Below are 21,575 nucleotides of genomic sequence, written 5' to 3'. Positions count from 1 at the left end.
TTTTTTCACTGACCCAAATTAACCACCGGTGTTCAGGATGGGTGTTCAGTCCACATAGCAGTGGCTTGAATTACATTGGTATTGGGGAAATAGGGAACTGAAGATTCACTGTTATATAAGAATCCAAAAAGCTGCAGGTGCATACGTCGGTTTTAGGGGAAATATGTGGTCTGTAGAGACATTTTTTCATTCTAATGAAAGTACAAAATATAACAGCTGCGTGTAGCATGAGAGAGTTTAAGTGAAAAAGAATTACCCACTACAACAATATGCCAATACATACCCAGAATTTTAACTTTAATTCACCACAGGAGTTTTTATGTTTTATATGCTTAAAGGTAATATACTCAGTTGTGGAAATTACCAGCAACCCTCTCTTAAAAAGTCTGGGGGAAATAAAACAAAGGCAGAGGGGTGCGCTTGTCTGAGGTGTGTGCAAATACTCTTAAGCTGTTGATGGCTAACGCGTGTTACACAAATGGCACAGCTCACTGAAGTCTATTGTAATGAATATAACAAGCCTGCGTCATGAGAATGCACATAAATGTGATTCCAAATCATACTTTCACTTCCTCCCTCAGCGGAGCATGAAAATGAGCAACTATTGCATAACTTTCACTTACAGTGAAATAAAAACCATTACAGCAGTGCATAAAAACGGCAGAGACTGCACTCAACCACAGCAGCTCTACAAATTCTTCAGCAGAAATAAGGTAAGCTTAGAGAACTTTATATGTCTATCTGCGGTAATTCTGCTTTTGTCACCAATATTCTAGTCGTTAGCTAATCTTGGGTTTTAAGTAATGAAAATCACAGTAAATTGTGAAAGATGGTGATGCAAAAATTAAGATTCTTATATATTTTTGGGCTAATGTGAGGTTTCATACGGCCCACTATGTGTAGCTTAATCTTAAGATACAGTTTATATATATATATATATATATATATATATATATATATATATATATATATATATATATATATATATATATAAATTTTTCAATTTATTTGTAATATATACTACATTTGAAACATTTTAATGGTTTTGTAAGGAAGTCCAGTGTATATATAGCTTTATAATTTGTACATATTTTAATAAACATTTTTTTATATACACTATATTTGAAAATGTTTTGTAAAGAAGTCTATAACATTAATAGTAATATATTAAAATATTATTACAATTTAGAATAACTTTTTTTTTATTAGTGCTGGGCAATGATTAGCTGTGATTAATTGCATCCAAAATAAAGGTTTTTGTTTATATAATATCGTGTGTGTACTGTGTATATTTATTGCGTGTATATCTATAAAGACACACAAATACAGTATATATTTTGATATCATAGACATGTATATATTAATATTATATAATTTCTATTAGAAACAAACACATTTAATATATAAACATGTTTTTCTTAAATATATACACGCGTGTTTATGTACACATAATAAATGTTATTCATTTTAAGATATGTTCTGTTAATATGATGTGCAGAAAAAAGCTTATTGTTGATACAATTAATCCCGGTTAATTGTTGCCCAGCATTATGTTTAATGTATTATAATATTTTAATTCCCATAATGGCATTTAGTATTTCAGGATTCTAAACAGCGATATTTCTGTGATGTTCTCAATGTCTTTACTGTCCCTTTTGGAGAATAAAGTAGTCAGCATTAGAAGTGGAATTAAATAAGGTTTATCAAAGTTATCCTAAGACAAGAGCAAGAGCGTGAACTGACTTAACTCCTGTCTTTATGTACGGCAGATGTTGTGTGAAGGTAAGCTGTGGAGTTTGGTATTCGAAGCTGATCCAGAGTGTTTAAATCCTCCTGAACGCTGCGCGGTCACAGCACCGTCTTACCTCCTTTCAGCGCACGGCCCTCATCCCAACATCAACTCATCCCTAGAGACCGCAACCCTGACCAAGACCCAGCAGAGTGACCCCCATCCTTCCCCCTTGGACCCAGCGGCAGGACGCCAACTCCCCAAAGGTGTAGACATCCCCAGGCACGCAGACGCCCCAGAAACGGAAGCTTTTTTGGTGCCCTCGAGCTGCCACAGCATCTGCCAGCATTACGGTGACTTACACATCGCCGGTGGCCAGGTGCTTCCGCTCAGCCCCAGCGCAGCAGATGTGCAGGGCAATCTCATTCAGGACCCCCAGACCGGACCCTTCCTCCTGTCTGGAGATGTCCCCTCCCCCTCCCTCCTGCCTCCTCTGGTCCACGAGTACAGGAGCTCGAGGCGCTGGAGGGAAGAAAGCGGGCGCGAGCGTCCCTCTCTTCTGCAGTTCAGCCGGCCTCTCTCTAACTCGCAGCTCAACGGCTACCTGGAACAGAAGCTTCTGGAGCTGTACAAGCAGTACCTGACCGAGGGACCTGCGGCGAGCCGGCCCGTCATGGCCTCTGAGCTTCTGCAGACCAGCCTGGACCAGATGACTCTCCAGCTGAGCCGTGAGCAGAACCTGGAGACGGCCCGGGCCAAAGACATGCTGCTCAGCTGCCTGCTGAGAGTCACCAGCAGCTACCAGTCCAGCGAGATCAGCACTCCTCTACTGCAGATCTCTACTGAGACAAAGTGAGTCTGACAGTGGGAAGAGATGAAAAGACAGAGGACAAAAAAAAAAACGTGTGGTGGAAGTCAGAGCAAGGAGATGCACTTTCTTTGTCAAGTGTAACATGTAATAGCTTGAAACTAGCATGTTAATTATGCAAATTAAAATAAAAAAAATGCAAATTAAATACAATTTGTAATTCAAATAGTGTTGATTATTTGGGTTCTCTTGATCATTAAAAAATCTGGATGAATACAATTTGTTTTAAAAGGTGTTGTTTTATTATTATTATTATTAATGTATAATTATATTTGTATTCATTTTTTAAATAGTTTTCATTTTAACTGTAGTAATTTTATGTGCTTGTTATTTTTTTTTTTTTTACATTTCTATATAGCCTTTTTTTGTTTTAGAAATTTAAGTACATATTTTCAATTTAAGAACATATTTAAATTATCTGCCATGTAACATTTCACAATTTTGCACAATTTAGGTTTTTAATGCATTTATGTGCCAATAAAAACACTGCTTTAAGAGCAACTGAATTTAAAAAAAAATTAATATAAATAAAATTCAGTCACCGATCAAAAGGTTAAAAAAACTGTTGTAGTAATAATATAAGAGTTAAATTTGAATCGCATAACCTGAACAGGACATATACTTTTTACACAATGTATGATTTTCTTTCGTTATCTAAACAAACGAAAATCTAAATAATCTTTGTGGATTATCAAAGTCAATGGAGACTAGTATCTGTTTGCTTTTTTGTTCAGCAGAAAAAACTATTTGTACAGGTTTGGAATAATTTGAGGATGAGAAAATCAGAATTTTCATTTTTTAAATATGTACATACCTTTTAATAAAACCTGCATAATGAGGTCAATAAGCACATTTTAATTTATTTACTATACATGTCTAAACATCAGCAGCAGAGTGAAAGGTTATTAAATGAAGACAGCGTCTAAAATCAAGATTAATAACTTGATCTACAGTGAATCTTTTTTTACTGAAGAATTTACAGGTAAGATGAGCAGAGGAGAAATGTCACAGCCAACACCGAAAAACGGAAATAATGTCTCAGTGAAGGTGTGTGTGAAAGAGTGTATGTGTGTGTCAGTAAGAGGGTCAGAGAAGGACAGCTTTCCAGTGTCCCAGTGCAGCTGAACTCTGATCCTCTGCAGTTTCTCTTTCACCGGGAGGAGAGCTGGAGATCGTGGAGGTTCGTGTGCTTTATATTCACCACAGAAATGACCCACCAGCCAGATTCCACTCCTTGAGAAGATTTTATTCCTCCTCTGAGCAGATTCGCTCATCACTCCGAGGAACCAGCCTGTACTGTCTCCGACCTCGACGTCCCAGCAGCGAGAGCCAGAGTCAAAGCCCTCTGAGCCCAGAACACACGCAAACATGTCGAAGCGCTCCGGATTGTCAGGAAGAGTCTGTTCCTCATCGCTGTATCTCACACTGGTCAGATCCTCAGACACGATGAGATTACAGTGAGCGCTGTTGGGGTCAAAGGTCACGGGAGCTGAAGAAAGACACAGAGGCATGAAATAAATCGAACGCCTTCGGCTGGAAATGAATTCATTCTGTGCTGCACTCACTGTAATCAACAGCTTTCTGCATCTTCTGTAACACAGTGAACTTCAGGTTGCTCAGGTGTTTCGGCACGTTGATCAGAACTCCAGAAATGTCCTCCGGATCCGGTGCTTTACACTGGGAAACTCTGGAAAAACACTCAGTATTCAGTGACGCTGTGGGTCTGGGTTCAGAACAACAGAAGAGGAACAAACCTTTTCAGCGTGGCATCATAGTTCTGTCAAAAAGAAGAAATGCAGGTTATGAAACAAGACTAAATTAGAATTCCAATCTATTAAAAGGAAAATGGCGCAACTCCTATATTTTAAAAGAAAACACACTTCACACCTGTAGGAATAAGGCACCTTCAGCTTTCATCTCCTCCTCTGTAGCTATGATTGTGGCAGAAAGAGAGGACATCTCTTTGCTCATCCTCTCAATCTTCTTCCTCAGTGTCTGGCTCTTTTGCTCTTCTTCCTCTCTCAGCGCTTTTTTCCTGGCTGCTTCATCGTTGCTCAAACTTTGGCGAAGTTTGACAAACTCATCCTTGATCCGTCCCTCTGTGTACTGAGCCTGAAACTGAACACTAACACAGATCTATGTTCCATATAAACACACACACAAACGCTCGATGAACAGACACGCTTCGCTGCTTTCAAACTTGAGTAGATCCCTACCTTAATATGTTCTGCGGTTTGAAGCGAAGTCTTTTGGAAGTCCTGAAGTATTTTCAACTTCGCCTGCAATGGTTTCAACGCAGTTTTGAGTTTCTCCTGGAATAAAATCAACAGAATTGGTGAACATTAAAAAACGAATTATATATGAAACACGTGTTTTATTACAGCAGTATTACATTCAGTCTGTATTGCATTCCAGCACGTCTTCTCCCTTATCATTTCTTCCACCTGGATGCTAAGGTGAATGTCATTCTCATCAAGCCCTTAAATAATTCCCTGTAAACACTAAAAGGCATCTCAAATGAAGAACTAACTGGCCTTAGCTGCAGCGCTGTCAGTGAACTGCAGGGAGCTGGGTGTAGTGTTTTGGTCATCATCTTCATCACTTGCTGCTGTGTCCATCACTTCTCTTCTCCTCTTCACCTCCATCGAAGGCGTCGACTCCGCGCATCGTTTCTCTCTCATCTTCCTCCACGTATCTTTAATAAGCCACTTTATCCGTTCTGCGTCTTTGGACACCCGATCGTACCTCAGCAGCAGAGTCCTGCATATGCCACAGACGGCCAGAGTCGTGTCCTGAAGTTTGCCAACTAATTCCTCCAACACGACCGCGTACTCCGTTTTGTTTTCAGACTTGTGTCCGTGAAACAGCCGGTGCTTGTTACTTTTGGAGGGATAGAATTCCCTGCCACAGAGCAAGCAGTCATTTTGCACTTTCTTCGGTCTGGTTTGTGCAGCGTTTTGCGGAGACTCCTGTGCCATTATTACCATCATCGATTTCAGATTTACCCGCCCCTAAAAACGAACTGTACTTTCCACAGCGATCTGCGATTGGTCGCGGTACGTGTCAGTCACGTGATTTCTTCCGGTCTAAGTGGGCGGGTCTTGGCCCATATGAAAACAGTGCGCATGTGTTGCCTTTCTGTCCCTCAACTAAATATCTTTTCGCATTCAAAATGCTTACTGAAATTACTATTGTAATTAAACTTTTGGTTATATATATAACACAGTAACTAACTAAATAAACGACAAAGCTTTGTCCAAATGTTATAATTTGATATACTATTAGTTTTTATTAATTTTGTTTTTATATTTTCTGTTATATATTTTTATACGTTATATATAGTTTATATTTTTTGTTGTCATTTTTAGCATCTTATTTGAACTTTATAATTATATACACACACATACAGCTCAGTTAGTTATTTTATTACATAAAGTTAAAATGAGAAATGTTGCTTTGGCAATAAAAGTTTTATAGTTTATTTCAAAATAAACCTTTCCATGGTTTTAGACATTTAGAAATTACACTATCCGGATTATGTAGATATAAATCTTAGGATGTTAATATGAAACTCACACATACATGTTTTCTCAGCAAGGTAATAAATATTGAAATTAATTTATTCTCTGCACATACAGATCATTCTCACATCTTTGCTACATGAATGAAAAAAAGTCAAAATCAGAAAATAACTGCAGACATTTTTATTTCAAGTTACTGAAAGTGGTAATATGCATCAATTCATAATCTTAATAGACAAACAATTTTACTATTAATTTGGCTCTATTACGGTCATTTTTACAGGTAAGATGAGCAGAGGAGAAATGTCACAGCCAACACCGAAAAACGGAAATAATGTTTCAGTGAAGGTGTGTGTGAAAGAGTGTATGTGTGTGTCAGTAAGAGGGTCAGAGAAGGACAGCTTTCCAGTGTCCCAGTGCAGCTGAACTCTGATCCTCTGCAGTTTCTCTTTCACCGGGAGGAGAGCTGGAGATCGTGGAGGTTCGTGTGCTTTATATTCACCACAGAAATGACCCACCAGCCAGATTCCACTCCTTGAGAAGATTTTATTCCTCCTCTGAGCAGATTCGCTCATCACTCCCAGGAACCAGCCTGTACTGTCTCCGACCTCGACGTCCCAGCAGCGAGAGCCAGAGTCAAAGCCCTCTGAGCCCAGAACACACGCAAACATGTCGAAGCGCTCCGGATTGTCAGGAAGAGTCTGTTCCTCATCGCTGTATCTCACACTGGTCAGATCCTCAGACACGATGAGATTACAGTGAGCGCTGTTGGGGTCAAAGGTCACGGGAGCTGAAGGAAGACACAGAGGCATGAAATAAATTGAACGCCTTCGGCTGGAAATGAATTCATTCTGTGCTTCACTCACTGTAATCAACAGTTTTCTGCATCTTCTGTAACACAGTGAACTTCAGGTTGCTCAGGTGTTTCGGCACGTTGATCAGAACTCCAGAAATGTCCTCCGGATCCGGTGCTTTACACTGGGAAACTCTGGAAAAACACTCAGTATTCAGTGACGCTGTGGGTCTGGGTTCAGAACAACAGAAGAGGAACGAAACAAACCTTTTCAGCGTGGCATCATAGTTCTGTCAAAAAGGAAAAAAGCATGTTGCATTCATTTCCATTATAATGAAGATGCAGTAATTTCTATTCAAAAAAACCAAAACACTTGTTTCATACTTGTGTGAATAAAGTATCTTCAGCTTTCATCTCCTCCTCTACAGCTGAGATTGTGGCAGAAAGAGAGGACATCTCTTTTCTCATCCTCATAATCTTCTTTCTCAGTGTCCGGCTCTTTTGCTCTTCTTCCTCTCTCAGCGCTTTTATCCTCGCTGCCTCTTCATTAGATAACAACTGGTAAAGTTTGACAAAATTCTCCTTAATCTGCTTCTCTGTGCATTTAGCCTGAATCTGCAAGCAAAGACGTTTCCAAGAAAGACAAAATGCGTAAACTATGATCTATTCACGTTATTTATAACAGGTTTGTGCACAGACGTTTTTAATTAACATGTTCAAGGCTTCCTACGTCAGTCGCTTTCAGTTATTTTAGCTATGTAACTTTTCAGCCATTTAGCTTTACTGTTACTTTGCTTGATGTTTCAAATTGCCATTTGTCATCATATTATTTTAATTTATTATCATAATCATGCTTCCTCAGATCATAACTGATCAGATAGTGATTGCACTTTATTATAGTTATTTACCCATAGTGGCTAATGGATCTGAAGTTTCAATCATTCACAGGTAATAGTTTACTTCTGCCTTAAAAAGTAAATAAATAAATAAAACAAGGTGATATGTATATTTTCAAGATAGCATTGTAAGGCCTAAAACCACATGATTAAATTCAGACCTTAATGCGTTCTGCAGTTTGATGCAAGGTTTGCTGAAACTCCTGTAAGATTCTCATCTTCTCCTGTAAGGGTTTCAGTTGAGTTTTGAGGCTCTCCTGAAAGAAATGAGCTTAATATAAACCTTTACCTTATTTTTATGCCATGCATTACTGGGGAAAACACCTCCTGAACAGATGAGATAATAAATGAACTCACCTTAGTCTCCGTGCTGTCTGTGGATATTAACGATGCAGCATCAGTGTCAGAATCACAGGTCTCTGTCTGAAAATCATTTTCGCAGGACACTGACTCACATGTAGCTCTAATGCATGACCGTTCAGTGCCTTCTTTCACAGCAGATGCCTCTAGTACAAGTTTTTCACATTTTCCTAAAGTCTGTTTATTTTTGGCTCCCTGATATCTGCTTAAGTTTGATTGGCTGTGAGCGTCCTTTAGTTCCAACTTAACTGACGGTGCCCAGTCAGGATTTTTTTCATCATGAAGGTAACTTGGTCTACCTAAAAAAAAATGGGCTAGATTTAAGAAAACACGCTAACAGTAAAAATAAAGTACAGAAGAGCCAGAAAACCCCCCCAATACAATCTGCAGCTGACCTAAGCTCAATTATTTTTTACGCAAGAATAGTAAGAAAAAGGACTTTCCACGTGCTGTGTTTGTTTACCTTGGACGAAGTGATCCGAGCACACTCTGCAGCCGTCGGAGATCTTCACATTACTCCTGTTTATTCTGGCTAGCCACGTAGCCCGTCTCCTTTCACAAAGTGCTCTAGTTTCCTCTCCTTCGCGTGTTCTCACCCGCGGTATTCTAAAAAAGCTCACTTTGACACCACCCGAGGAGCGGCTACGACAACCCCTCACAGCACAGGTTATTACCATTGTGCTAAAGAAATCCTGAACTGCACTACTCTTGTTCTGAGCTCCGCTTTGCCTACCAAAATGGCGCGGGCACCGTTTGAAACATCATTGGACCGCGTTGGGCTGTGATTGGTCGCTTGTGCACAGTGGGCGGTCCGGAGAAACGACAGCAAAGCGCAGGATGATGGTTCTGTTCAAAATACAGCCATAAATAATCGTCTAAAAGTTTACGGTATCATTTTAAAAGTGCCTATGAACTAATCATACGGACACATTCGCGGGGCATTTTAAGAACAGAGTTTAATAATGTAATTAACGGTGATCCTACTTAAATAACAAACAAAGTAAGGAACAGGGGCCTGTTCTTTGTACGTCGCTAACTGCATGTAATTGCTGACGATTTCGCCCGATCTTGAATTGTTTGGTTCTTCGAAGCTCATCCCGGACTTGCTGTAATAAAAACAAGGCATAAATAATATTTATTCACGATATAACAATTACTTTATGACTTTATTCGAGTCTTACACACAAGGCATAAATAATATTTATTCACGATATAACAATTACTTTATGACTTTATTCGAGTCTTACACACATGCTATAGTTAATGTAAGTCGTGCATTCATTTAAGTGGTGACAGATATTATGGGAGTAGCTTGATGGAGCGCAGGAGATGCATATATGATCTTGACCCTTAAGAAACATTGATTAATGCTGCCGCCTAAAAAATCTGTTTCAAAAAGAGCATTAAATGAATTGCTAATTACAACATTAAAATACAAATTTAAAGCATGTACAAATACTACAAATTATTAATATAAATAATTGGGAAGCATGTAAACAAAATGTTTATTTGGAATCGCTGTCTGCTGTAAGTCCTGCTTTGATGCAGCCAACAAGTCAACATCTTCTACAAAAAGCAGATGGTCCCCAAAAAACACCTCCCCTCCAGGCCCAGTCTGTAGCTAGAAATCCTGGCAGAGAAGGGCAGCCCTGCTGAAGTTCAATACGCTCCAGTCATACAGGGACTGGACAGTCCTTAGCAAATGTCCCTGGACCCCATACTCCCAGAGCACCCCCCACAGGACAAAGCGAGGCACACGGTCGAATGCCTTCTCCAAATCCACAAAGTGTAAAGTGGAACAGACTGGTGGAGCAAACTCCCATGAACCCTCCAGTACCCTAAAAAGGGTCCACAATCAGGACAAAAGCCGCATTGTTTCTCCTGGATCTGAGGGGCAACTATTGGACAAATTCTTCTCTCCAGTACCCTGGCATAGAGGGACCACCACCCCGGTCTGCTAGTCCTGCTTCTTAACTACCATGGCGACTTCAGCTCGGGTGATGGTCGAGTCCACCTCTGAGCCCTCGGCCTCTGCTTCCTCAGTGGAAGACACAATGGTGGGATTGAAGAGATACTTGAAGTATTCCTTCTACTGCCTGACAATATCCACAGTTGAAGTCAACAGATTCCCACCTCCACTGTATAAAGTGTTGGCAAGGCACTGCTTCTCCCTCCTGAGTTTGCCAGAATCTCTTTGAGGTTGATCGATAGTCCTTCTCAAAGGCCTCACCAAACTCCTCCCAGGCCCAATTTTTTGCCTCCACAACCACCTGGACTGCATCCGCTTGGCTCACGGTACCATCAGCTGCCTCAGGAGTCCCAGGAGCCACGCTTGATAGGACTCCTTCTTCAGCTCGACTTCTGTTCACCACCAGGATGAGGGGTTCAACCCCCGCCCTAGGGTGTCCTATTGGCACGTGTATTGATTTACGCTCGAACGGTGTTTGTTGGAAATTGCCTCTCACTGTGGGCAACTCCAGAGTAGTGAAGAATCCAGCACCTTTCGAGGAGTTGGGTATCAAAGGAAGGTTGAAGAAAGTTTGTAAATAGGCTGTTTTCTGTCACCATTGACTCTCGTAGTATTTTTTACCCTACTATGGGAGTTAATGGTAGCCCAAAATAGCCTGGTTACAAACTTAAACTTAAAAAAATTTGTTTGGCAAAACAAAAAATAATCGAACAGGTTTGGAACTACTTGAGGGTGGCTAAATGATGACAGAATTTTAATTTTTTGGTGATTATTCCTTTAAGCCCTGAAAATGAAAAATGCACAAAATTACGTCATGAACTGCATCCAATTTCTGTACAGCACCCGTCCTCTTCTCTTCTGGTGTTTGCACTTCAGGTTTAATTTTTTAACTTCATCGCCATGGTATGGAGGTGAATGACTTTTGTGGCACTTGCTGTGAACACTCAAAAACGTGGACATGGTTAGAGGGCTAAATCGTCTTAATATTGCCACACTTGTATTCATGTGGAATTAAAATTAACTGGATATTTATTTTGTTTGCAATAGCCTGTACGGTGTCAGTTTTGAATACTGACAGTTTTATATATTTATATATTTTTATATATATTATTTATAATATAATTTTTTTTTTTTTTTTTTGTGGTCATAGTTTTTAATGTTGCCTTATTTTCATTGGCAAAATTAATGACAATGGGTCTAAAATGTAATTATTCACACCTTTACATTATCAACCAATAAATGCACGTCATTGAATGAATGAGACCCATTTCAGGAGCTGCCAATTTTATTATTATTTTTAAAGCAGTCAAATAAATCCCTATAATGTGTTCTATCTCTATCCTAATGATGTACAATGCTATGTAGTATACCAAATGATAAGACACTTTTGCTTTATTTTAAACAAGAAGGTGTAACATTAAAATATATCAACACACACACACACACACACACACACACATGACGTGTGTTTAGAGAGGGTACGACTTAGTTTCGACGCAGTATATTGGGCTATAGACTTGTATTTGCTATGCCATATTGCGTATGTTTTTCTTTATTCCACTAGAGGGCACTAACCTGCCTGACATCCATTCAGTTTTATTTCTCTTTTAAACTTAAACACTATATTAACTGAAAATAATATGAAATATATGTTTTCTATTTGTATTATTTTTTATAGAAATAAATGGTAATTCAGAGGTAAATGTTGCTTAGTAACAAGAAGATCCTCACAAAATACACATTATTTAATGATAAATATGATAGAAACGAGTATAGCACATTTTTTTACATTAAAAATGGTTGCCTTAATATGTAATATGACCACAGAAGATCACACGAGTGACTCCTACGAGAAACAGACTCCTGAGAAACAGAGGACAAGTGCCGACAGAATACAAGACTTTAGCAGACCAACCTTACTGGTAAGATATAATGTCTCAGTGAAGGTATGTGTGAAAGAGTGTATGTGTGTGTCAGTAAGAGGGTCAGAGAAGGACAGCTTTCCAGTGTCCCAGTGCAGCTGAACTCTGATCCTCTGCAGTTTCTCTTTCACCGGGAGGAGAGCTGGAGATCGTGGAGGTTCGTGTGCTTTATATTCACCACAGAAATGACCCACCAGCCAGATTCCACTCCTTGAGAAGATTTTATTCCTCCTCTGAGCAGATTCGCTCATCACTCCCAGGAACCAGCCTGTACTGTCTCCGACCTCGACGTCCCAGCAGCGAGAGCCAGAGTCAAAGCCCTCTGAGCCCAGAACACACGCAAACATGTCGAAGCGCTCCGGATTGTCAGGAAGAGTCTGTTCCTCATCGCTGTATCTCACACTGGTCAGATCCTCAGACACGATGAGATTACAGTGAGCGCTGGAGATGAATTCATTGTGTGCTTTGTGTTTAGAGCAGCGAGAGAAACTAAACAAACCCTTTCAAAATGCCATCACAGTTCTGTAAAAATGTCAGATTACAGAACACTTAAGTTCATTTTCAAAAACAACAGCATTTATCTCCAGTATACTGAATCGCAAATAGGAACAGGAATAAAGCATCTTCAGCTTTCATCTCGTCCTCTATGGCTGCTATGGCCCTCTATGGCTGGTATCCACTGTCTGACTGTTCTTCCTTCCTTAACTTAGTTAGGCCTCTCTTTACGACTCTTCAACGGCGAAGCAACAAGCAGACACCGGCCAAGTTTCATAACGTGCATTTTAAACAAATATATAATTTTATCACATTGTTTTTCTCATGCTGGTTTGTCTACTTTTTATTTTTGCACATTACTGGGCAGTCAAATTAATTTCCCCATTTTAAAAAAACAATATAACAAAAGATAAATGAAAAAGGGACGACAGACCATTTAGTTATTTTTCCACAGCAGCTAATGAATCTTGCACATTCACTAGAAAGGAAAAATTAATTAAAAATTAAAATTAATTAAAGAAATTAATTGAACAAATAAACATTTTCCCTTTAGTCGGTAACACAGTTTAATTTGTTTTGCTGTATTATGCATAAGTCTGTTAAAACTGCTTCAAGCTTGCCTGCATAAATTTGGCTTCTGGCAAGAACTTAGCAGGGCTTTTTGATTTCAGACTGTCCATCTATTCTCGTCCTACTAATGTGGGAATTGCAGTCGTGCATCGCTTCTCTCTGGTCTTCTTCCAAATATCCTGAATGACTATTTTAACCTCGATAACAGAGTTTTGCATTAGACACAGATGGCCAGAGTCGAGTCCTGAAGTTCGCCAACAAATTCATCCAAAACGACCTCATAATCCGTTTCTTTTCGCAGGTTTATGTCTGTATTTAGTGCATCTGGATGGATTAAAACTCTGATCACAGAGTCCTCACACGTGTGCTGTTTTAATGGCTGTTGTCTGTACATCTCGCTCAAACTGTCGTGTCATGATTTTAACGGGTCTGCCTGCTTCTCTTAGTTTTTGTTTTGTTGTTACTGAAGTGGAGTATTATCGCCTCCTACTGTACAATTTATGAATCTCACACGTCGTCCTGAAGGGAGCTTTTTAACCTAAACCTTCTAACCTAAAAGTTTGCATTTACTCTAAATTTAGTGACTAAACAGAAGTGGGTGTAGGCTACTTGTTAATTTCCAGAACGACATTTTGACATATAAAGAACAGCACAATGCAATCATTTATTTTATTTGCAAAATGAATTATACATACAAAAAAAAAAAAAAAATAAAAAAATTAAATAATTTAATAAATTAAATTAATGAATAAATAAAATAAAATCAAAACAAAAACAGAATCCTTCTATTTTATAAATGGCTTAAGCATAAACCTTTTGGGAACAAACAAAAAATAAATAAATTAATTAAAAAAACTAACGTGGTTATTAATAGCCCTGGTTCTTGTGCATTTCTTGTGAATGATGTGCGTCTGACGTGCATTCAAGTTGTAATAAAATAAAAAAATAAACATATAAAAGTAAAATGAGAAAAAAAATTCCAATGTATATTCAAGTTATTGAACTGGAAAAAGTTAAGTCCACCAAGACAAACTTTAAATATTGGTTTGATAGACCTTGCCTGAGGTTTAAAGTGGTTTTAAAAGCTTAGGTTTGAAGGTTATAGGATCGAGATGTGCTGAAGGGCGAAGGTTTTAAAGGAATGCTGCACATCAGGGATCTGTGTTTCCACGAATGTTTTAGAAATGTTATAACCCTGGCCTGGAAGGACATCTCTTACATCCCTGTGCCGAGAACTGCATGTGCAAAATCTCTGAATGCCATTTGACCCATTGATCGTACATCAGTTCTCTTTAAATGCACGGGGCCTCTACAGCATATGCAAAGTATTTTAATCTGAAAAAGGTGAATTTATGGACAGGGCGCATTTTGCTTATCAAGCTAACCTATGCTTGATAACGTCCAACAGTATTTGAACAAAACTAACTCTTCTGCCTTTAATACAGTCCAACCCCAAAGTACCTGCTACATGATGTAAATGTGAACAGCAGGCTAGTCCTTTGCATCGAAGTGCTGCTTCAGCAGGTCTGTATGAAGAGCGCCTCATCCGACTGGCACTCCTCAGGGATGTGTGCTGCTGCATCTCCCCTGTTATATCAGGTTAATATATAGCAGTCAAGTGCAGTGTAACAACAGTGACCTGCTCCTTTCAAGTATGCTGATGATACAGCTTTGGTCGCTTGCTAGAAGGATGTAAATAGTCTATTTCCAGTATGTTGACAGCCGTGTCTTCAGGTTTGATAACAGCCCCTACACATTAATATCACCAAGACGAAGGAGCCATGATTAGAAAGTTACGCTTGAGCTGGCAGCACAGGATGTGAAGAAGGTCACCAGCTTTAAATATCTCTGCACTATAATAGACAGTAACTTTCACAGCAGCACCGACTACATCCACAAGAAGTCAAGGGAAAAAAAACAACAAAAAAAACTAAAACGTTTATGTTGGAAAATTCCACAGGACAGCAAAATTCTATAAAAAGTTAACATTGTTATCATTAGTTAATCGTCATATATCACAGTTAATAGTTAATAAAACGACTATTAAACAGTTAATTATATATATATATATATATATATATATATATATATATATATATATATATATATATATATATATATATATATATATGCATCTATTTAAATTTGTAAATTAATACATATGTATAATATAACATTGTGTAATATATCATGGTCAATATCAATATGAATTAACAGTAAACAATAGCATTTTTATAAATTAAGATTAAAGGAATAATACACAATCCCCACAACCCCCCCTTTCCCCAAATAAAAAAAATAGCTGAAAATTTGCTCACCCCAAGGCCAGCTAAGATATGATGAGTTTGATTCTTCACTAGAACAGATTTGGAGAAATTTACATTATGTTACTCGCTCAAAAATGGGTCTTCTTGCAGTGAATGGGTGCCGTCAGAATGGGAGTTCCGATAAAAACATCCCAGAAGTGATCAAATGACTTGCAGACCAGCAGTGAATATTTGTGAAAAGGTAATATGTGAAATGTTTGTAGGAAAAAAATCCTTCAAGGTGTTTTTACTTAGTCATTTATCTATAATATTGCTGTCTCCAGTGAGAAGCTCGTCTTAACTGATTCAGGAGAGAAACGGGTACAGATTAAGAACGGTTTACAAGGGAAAAACACCTTTGCTAAAACACCTTGATGTCTTTGTTTATTACAAATACAGCTTTTCACAAGATTTTCATTGATCAACTGTAGTCATATGAATTTTTCTAAGGCTTTTAGAAAAATTCCATACAGTTTGGACCAAATCTATTCTTTCTATGAAGAAACAAACTCATTTACATGTAGAAAGCTCTTTAGTAAAATCATTTTTGGGTGAGTTATTCCTTTAACCTAGATAATAACAGCTGTATTGTATTTTTCATTGTTAGTTTATGATATCCAGTACAATAACTATGAATTAAACTTCAACGTAAAGTGTTACATTCATGGTAATTATCCTCAAGTTACTGTGATGCCATTTTGATGTTTTAAGAATTGTTACTAATTGTTTTTAAGGTCCATTGATCTATTTATGTTCAATAATTACGTAGTCTTTTTATGTAAAATATTTATTTATAGTATCTTTCTACATGCTATTTTCAAAGACACATTTCCATTGTACAACAAATCCAAAGGATTATAAAGCATAAAATAGAATCTTTTTAGATGTCACAGTCTGTAGTAATACAGAAATAAGTGCATATATTAGATGTTGTTTTTCTCTTTTATTTAAAGAGGTGCATTCATATGCATATGATATGAAATCATTTTTTGCTTATTCAGCTGTAGTATCCAGTATGTAGCATTTTGTTCAAAAGCATAATTGAAATATTCAGTTTTAGCAACTCACCTAGAACCTAAAACTTTGTGTTCGTTTCTCAAATTAGTGTCTTACACAAACAACCCACTGTGAGAGAATTCACATCAGGTCTGATACACTTCTTCACACACACTTGTGTTGGTATTGGTGGTTTATGGGTGCTCTCCATAGGTGCAATGGTTTTTCTACTGTACAAATTGTATATTCTATCCCCAACCCTACACCTAAACCTACCCCACATCCATATTACCTCTATCATACCCATGTCATCATACAAATTGTGTCCCCATAAACCATCCAAACCAGTGCACTCCACCCACCCACACACACACACACACACACACACGTGCACAAAATTTCACCGACCAGCTTATAGTGGTTTGTGACTTTACTGTACACAGTGAGAAACAATATAAAAAGAAAAATGATTGTGCCTCTAGAGAGATCACACATCTCTCTGTGATAGCTGTTGTTCATAATACAGTAAATATTCAAATCAGGATACACAACTAGTCTCTATGCATACTCAAGAGGTAAACATTCATACATAATTCTAATTATTTTTATAAACAATTTTTTTGCAACTCAATTTTGAAAAAAAAAAAAAAAGAACAGAAAAATAGGAGAAAAGAAATTACAGGAATAGTTTCAGATTTTTTTTTTTTTTCGTTTTTTTTATACAGTTAGACCTCTTTTTACTGTCAAACCTCTTGGTTCTGATTTTAGCTTTATGTTTTTCCCCCTTAGAGTCAGTACATGCTGCCATAAGTGAAGACCCCTAGATCAGGAAAACCTCTAGACAACATACAACAAATACATGTTGACTTTGGGCATTTATTAAATCATATGGTATGTTATCAAGCAGAGTTATCTGACACTCTATACTAGAATGCGAGTATACAGGCCTGCGTTCCTCTGTGAAACATGCCAGCATGTATCTGAGTCACACAGCAGCTAGAGGAGAAAAAGACAAGCATGTAGCCAGTGTGTTAAGACGTCAGACTGAGAGTTAAACATTAGAAATGTGAAAGAAAGTGAAAAGGTCTGTCTGTGGATCAAAAGTCCTATGGACTATGAACATAAAAAAAATACAAACAAATATGCAGTTGATTATTGTTTCAGAAGTTGTAACATAAAACATTTCCTTTTCTCCACAGATGAGAACAACGTAGCAAACTGTATAAAATACCCAAATTCACAAATAAGAGAGTCTCCAGTCCCATTGTCCCATTGACCCTGTGGTATTAGAGAGAATCAGCACTCTTCAGATATAAAAATAGATTTCTCATCATTTAAAATCCCCTTAATATTTGAGAAATGGTGCTGATCCTCTGGTAAAAGAAGACAGCACCGCTCTCCGATCACCTCTGTCGACCCCTTTAGGCTTTCCTATATTTTGCATAATTTGTAATATATTTCCTTCTTGAAAATTTTGCAATTAAAACCATAAATACATACCTTACATCGGACAACAGAAAGAGGGACGGAACAAAACGCAGTAGCTTCCGAGCAAAAACGACAGTAGCTAAAATCAAACGAGGAATATTTCAGTCCGTTTCAAAAGAAGGTAGAAAAAGCAAAAAATCTCAATCAAATGTCCATGTCGAACCTAAAAAAAGAGCAAGGGACAAAACGAAAAGCATCAAGCGTCAACGAGTAAAAATAGATGGCGTGATCAAACCCAACATGGAGACAGGAAGACAGCGGTGCTACAAATATAACGCTAACATCTACACGAGACCCTGTATACCTCCATGTGGTGTGACTTTATATGCTCAGTTCACGCCTACAGATGCGACGTCCCTCGCGGCCGGATCTAAACGCTCATCCTCAGACCCACTTAGCATGGACAGAGCCATCGTTCCGCTCACAGGAAGCCACTAACCTCATCGTGTCCTGTGCTGTGTGCCAGCTTATTCAGTCCCCAGTGTGCCAGGCGGCCCGAACCGTGCGCGTTCGGGATTCTCCGTGTTTACCAGATGACGCTGGAGATGCTGGTCTCTCTGGGCAGCAGCGGGAGCATGGCATTGTTGCCGTGGTGCTCATCCAGGCTGTGCTGGCGCAGGGTCTTGTTGTTGACGGGCCGCTGGCCGTTCAGGAGGGTAAGGGGCAGGTTGCAGTAGGTGTGCTGGGGCGGCAGCGTTCCTCCGGCCGTGAAGGGCAGCTCGTAGTCGTAGCTGCGGTAGTGTGAGTGTTTCTGCCGTGCCAGCGAATGCGAGCGGTACGAGCTCCGCAGGGACGGGCGCAGCTCCGGGTGAGCCGGTGCCAAGGCGGCGGACGTGGCCGTTGCCATGGAGATGGCCGAGACGGTCTGCAGGTCGGCGAAGGGGCCGGGTTCGCTGGCGTCCAGCGCGTGATTGGTCAGGGTTTGCTGGGGGCGGCGGTATGGCATGGTGTAGCGGAGCTGCTTCCAGAAGCGAGAGCCGGGCTTGTTGCTCTGCGGGCCGTTCCAGTGCACCACGCTCAGGCATTTAATGGATTGTTTTAACTCCTCCACCTCCTGGTAGTTAATGACTCCTCGCAGATCGGCACACTCGATTAAGATCACTTTAATGTCCCCTGAAACCAGAGAGTTGCGCAGACGGGACTCCAGCTCAAATATACTCCACCCGCGACGCAGCACGTAGCTGGGGGTCAGCACGATGATCAGCCGTTTACTCATGTCCACGCAGCGCGACACGTCCTCTATGTACGCTACAGGAGACAAGCGGCACAGACAAAGAAAGAAACTGTAATGGCAAAATAACAGATCGCATGAGGACCGAAAATAATGCATGGCTGAAGACAAACGCACATTTAGGACAGAACATCCACAGTCATTCATGAAGAACAATCTGCATGCACAATGTATGCGTGTTGTGCGCACCGTACATGTGTGCACGAGTGTTTTTGCATTTAAACAAAGCTGTACCTCTAAGAAGATGTGTGTCATCCTGGTAATGTTGACTGCTCATACCTGGACATAAACATTCGGCTTTCAGACACAGCACACATACAGGGCAAAAACACCTGACATATGATGCAAACAAACACACCGTGTCACATAACCTGGCTCTGATGGCTTGCAATGAAAAACAAAGGTGGTGATATTATTGTTACCCACATTTTGGAATATCAACGAGCTGTTAAAATTGTTGTTTTGTTTTACAGAAAGTTTTAAGATAAAATTTTCTCATTTAACTGAGCTATTTTCTAGCCACCATAAGGCTTTCTGGTCATATTAATGCTGATGAGGAAGTTTAATTAGATTTAATTACAAACGATTAAATTACTTTGCAGTATTAGGAAGCAAGATAAATCCAGTCCTGCTATCGTGTTTATGAGTCGAAAATGTCACACTTCATTATGAATGATTGAGGCGTTGTATTAGTTGTGTACAATTAGTGCTGTTTGTCAAATCTCTTCACAACTTTCTTTCGTGATCGTTTTCTAAAACTTCACATGAATTTGTTTCTCTGACCATTCATGACATTTCTGTGAACGTCATGTGCTAATGAAAATGTTTTAAACATTTAAGACAACATTTACAAACACGCTAACAAAGACGTACATTCACACAAAACACACATTCGGCACGTACTGCTGGTAGGAATGAGATCTCGGTCGGGGATGAAGAGTTTGTATCCGTAATGTTTCTCCAGGACATCAGGGAGGATCTCCAGAGCAAAGCGCTCCTCTTCCTGTAATTCCTGACCCCACTGATCCAGCTCAACCTTACTGTAGGACAGGTACGCATCGTACTCTTTATTTTCTGATGGGAAAAGAAAGAAAGAAAGAAATGCGTAACAATACATTTTTAGAATTGTTACAACATTTGATAAATAAAAGAGCTGTAACTAAAACAGTTCCTTATAATGTAACAGAATCAAATATTGAATTGCTGCAGTGTCGTTCTCATTAGTTCCTGTAGGGGGAGTGTGCGTGGCGTTTACCTCCGTCCGTATCCTCCCCACCAAAGTGATGCCTGTAGCAGAGCAGCAGCTCGATCCTGTAGCACTTATACACAGACAATAACAGAGCCAACAGCAGAAGAATCGCACCCAGTCCTCCAGCTAACTCCACTGTGTACATCAGCTCCACTGAGAGACACAAAAAGGAACAAGAAAGAACATAAATACGAGACTCCTGGAATAACATAGCATGGCATACATTTTTACTACATTTGCGAGGGAAGAACTGCAATTCTATGCACCAAATTAATTTATTATTTTATATATTTTACAGTTAAATATGCATACAAGTGTTACATTTGAGTCGTTTTTTTACAGTGCTTCATTGGAAAGGGAGCTCTTTTGACATAATTTGTTAGTCTTGATTCTCTTATTGGTGATTTCTCTTCAGAATCATGGGTGATGTATTTTCTCACAAGGAATTACAGTGTTTAACATGATTATTTAAAAAAAAAATAAGTCGAATTACACTATGAATCAACAACCTTGAAGCTCACAGTAGGTCTGTCTTTGAAGGTTCATAAGTTATTATTCAAAATCAATTCCCTCTTGGAGGAAACAAACAGGGTTTTTACTTCCAGCGCCCGACAGTTGCATTCTATTACAGAAACATTCTAAGCCTAGAATACGATTTCATTAGTTTGTAACCATGGCGATTTTAGTTGGGAGACTGAGTTCTTGTCAGATATTCATTTAAGACTCAAGAAATTTCCGCTAAATGGTCCCTGATCCCTAGCATAGGAGGCTAGGTGTGCTGGCAAGACTTCCTTTGTCAATTAGCTTCACTAGCAAATCTACCAGCCAGATCAGCACCAAACCAGCCTGGACCAGTGTGGAAATTCATGCTGCGCTAAGGACATACACAAGGGGTGAGAAATGCAAAATGACTTCAGAATGATTAAGTGCTAATGATGTTCATATTGTTCAAAGCTCCTCTGTGCTACAGCTAATGGAGGAAAACACGCAAGATACACTCAGATGCTTCAGAGAAGCTGAAAGATTGTGAAAGCATGTGTGTGTGTGTGTGTGTGTGTTTGTGAGCTCAGCAATGAGTTGAAGGAGAGAGAGGGGGTGCATATGAGAGATTTGGTTTGTGTGTGTGTGTTTGTGAGTATGTGGCTTTGAGATTATCTGCAGAAATATGTGTGCATGGCTAAG

The 21,575-nt window shown here is 39.2% G+C and overlaps 4 protein-coding genes across 9 annotated transcripts in view; 1 reads left to right on the top strand and 3 right to left on the bottom strand.

Moving 5' to 3' along the window:
* The first annotated feature begins 68 nt into the window (after positions 1-68).
* Positions 69-2,824, top strand: LOC122351326 (TLR adapter interacting with SLC15A4 on the lysosome). The gene is made up of 2 exons (XM_043248304.1): positions 69-713; positions 1,770-2,824. The coding sequence occupies exons 1-2, from the start codon at positions 507-509 to the stop codon at positions 2,583-2,585; spliced, it is 1,023 nt and encodes a 340-aa protein (XP_043104239.1). The 5' UTR covers positions 69-506; the 3' UTR covers positions 2,586-2,824.
* Positions 2,825-3,544: 720 nt separating this feature from the next.
* Positions 3,545-5,600, bottom strand: LOC122351200 (E3 ubiquitin-protein ligase TRIM39-like). 2 transcript variants are annotated; one of them, XM_043248102.1, is made up of 6 exons: positions 5,132-5,600; positions 4,814-4,909; positions 4,485-4,715; positions 4,352-4,374; positions 4,163-4,284; positions 3,545-4,086 (listed from the first exon to the last, which is right to left on the bottom strand). In XM_043248102.1, exons 1-6 carry the CDS (start codon positions 5,585-5,587, stop codon positions 3,545-3,547), a joined length of 1,470 nt encoding a protein of 489 aa, XP_043104037.1. In that variant the 5' UTR covers positions 5,588-5,600. The 2 variants fall into 2 exon arrangements, with proteins under 2 accessions (XP_043104037.1, XP_043104038.1); XM_043248103.1 differs by having other exon boundaries at positions 5,128-5,326.
* A 487-nt stretch (positions 5,601-6,087) lies between these two features.
* LOC122351198 (E3 ubiquitin-protein ligase TRIM39-like) lies at positions 6,088-9,238 on the bottom strand. Of its 3 annotated transcripts, XM_043248101.1 has the most exons (7): positions 8,631-9,225; positions 8,165-8,466; positions 7,969-8,064; positions 7,296-7,526; positions 7,179-7,201; positions 6,985-7,106; positions 6,111-6,908 (listed from the first exon to the last, which is right to left on the bottom strand). In XM_043248101.1, the coding sequence occupies exons 1-7, from the start codon at positions 8,842-8,844 to the stop codon at positions 6,370-6,372; spliced, it is 1,527 nt and encodes a 508-aa protein (XP_043104036.1). In that variant the 5' UTR covers positions 8,845-9,225; the 3' UTR covers positions 6,111-6,369. The 3 variants fall into 3 exon arrangements, with proteins under 3 accessions (XP_043104035.1, XP_043104034.1, XP_043104036.1); XM_043248100.1 differs by having other exon boundaries at positions 6,088-6,908; positions 6,985-7,201; positions 7,296-7,469; positions 8,631-9,238; XM_043248099.1 differs by having other exon boundaries at positions 6,095-6,908; positions 6,985-7,201; positions 8,631-9,233.
* Positions 9,239-16,352: 7,114 nt separating this feature from the next.
* Positions 16,353-21,575, bottom strand: part of il1rapl1a (interleukin 1 receptor accessory protein-like 1a) — a 66,500-nt gene continuing 61,277 nt past the window's right edge. Inside the window, exons 9-13 of one of the 3 annotated variants that reach the window (XR_006251850.1) lie at positions 20,400-20,546; positions 20,048-20,218; positions 19,379-19,423; positions 17,926-19,161; positions 16,353-17,421 (exon numbers count right to left, since the gene is read on the bottom strand). Coding sequence is in view for 2 of the 3 variants with exons in the window: in XM_043249611.1 (XP_043105546.1) it covers positions 18,440-19,161; positions 19,379-19,423; positions 20,048-20,218; positions 20,400-20,546 (1,085 nt within the window). In the remaining variant the exon portion in view is untranslated. Of the gene's footprint in view, positions 19,162-19,378; positions 19,424-20,047; positions 20,219-20,399; positions 20,547-21,575 lie in introns of all 3 variants that reach the window. The other 2 variants (XM_043249611.1, XM_043249612.1) reach the window with 2 other exon arrangements.

This window comes from Puntigrus tetrazona, chromosome 9 (assembly GCF_018831695.1).
Source record: "Puntigrus tetrazona isolate hp1 chromosome 9, ASM1883169v1, whole genome shotgun sequence".
NCBI classification, from domain to species: Eukaryota; Metazoa; Chordata; class Actinopteri; order Cypriniformes; family Cyprinidae; genus Puntigrus; species Puntigrus tetrazona.
The sequence above is the reverse complement of the archived record's forward strand: the minus strand, read 5'-3'. Positions and strand labels throughout refer to the sequence as shown.

Excerpts from the sequence above, each read along its gene's own strand:
- LOC122351326 (XM_043248304.1), top strand. The coding sequence starts at position 507 with ATGAATATAACAAGCCTGCGTCATGAGAATGCACATAAATGTGATTCC. Across the intron at positions 714-1,769 it reads AATTCTTCAGCAGAAATAAG|ATGTTGTGTGAAGGTAAGCT; the intron begins GTAAGCTTAGAG and ends TATGTACGGCAG.
- LOC122351200 (XM_043248102.1), bottom strand. The coding sequence starts at position 5,587 with ATGATGGTAATAATGGCACAGGAGTCTCCGCAAAACGCTGCACAAACC. Across the intron at positions 4,375-4,484 it reads AAGGTGCCTTATTCCTACAG|AACTATGATGCCACGCTGAA; the intron begins GTGTGAAGTGTG and ends TCTTTTTGACAG. Across the intron at positions 4,087-4,162 it reads GCAGAAAGCTGTTGATTACA|CTCCCGTGACCTTTGACCCC; the intron begins GTGAGTGCAGCA and ends GTCTTTCTTCAG.
- LOC122351198 (XM_043248099.1), bottom strand. The coding sequence starts at position 8,844 with ATGGTAATAACCTGTGCTGTGAGGGGTTGTCGTAGCCGCTCCTCGGGT. Across the intron at positions 8,467-8,630 it reads CTCGGATCACTTCGTCCAAG|GTAGACCAAGTTACCTTCAT; the intron begins GTAAACAAACAC and ends ATTTTTTTTTAG. Across the intron at positions 7,202-7,295 it reads AAGATACTTTATTCACACAA|AACTATGATGCCACGCTGAA; the intron begins GTATGAAACAAG and ends CCTTTTTGACAG.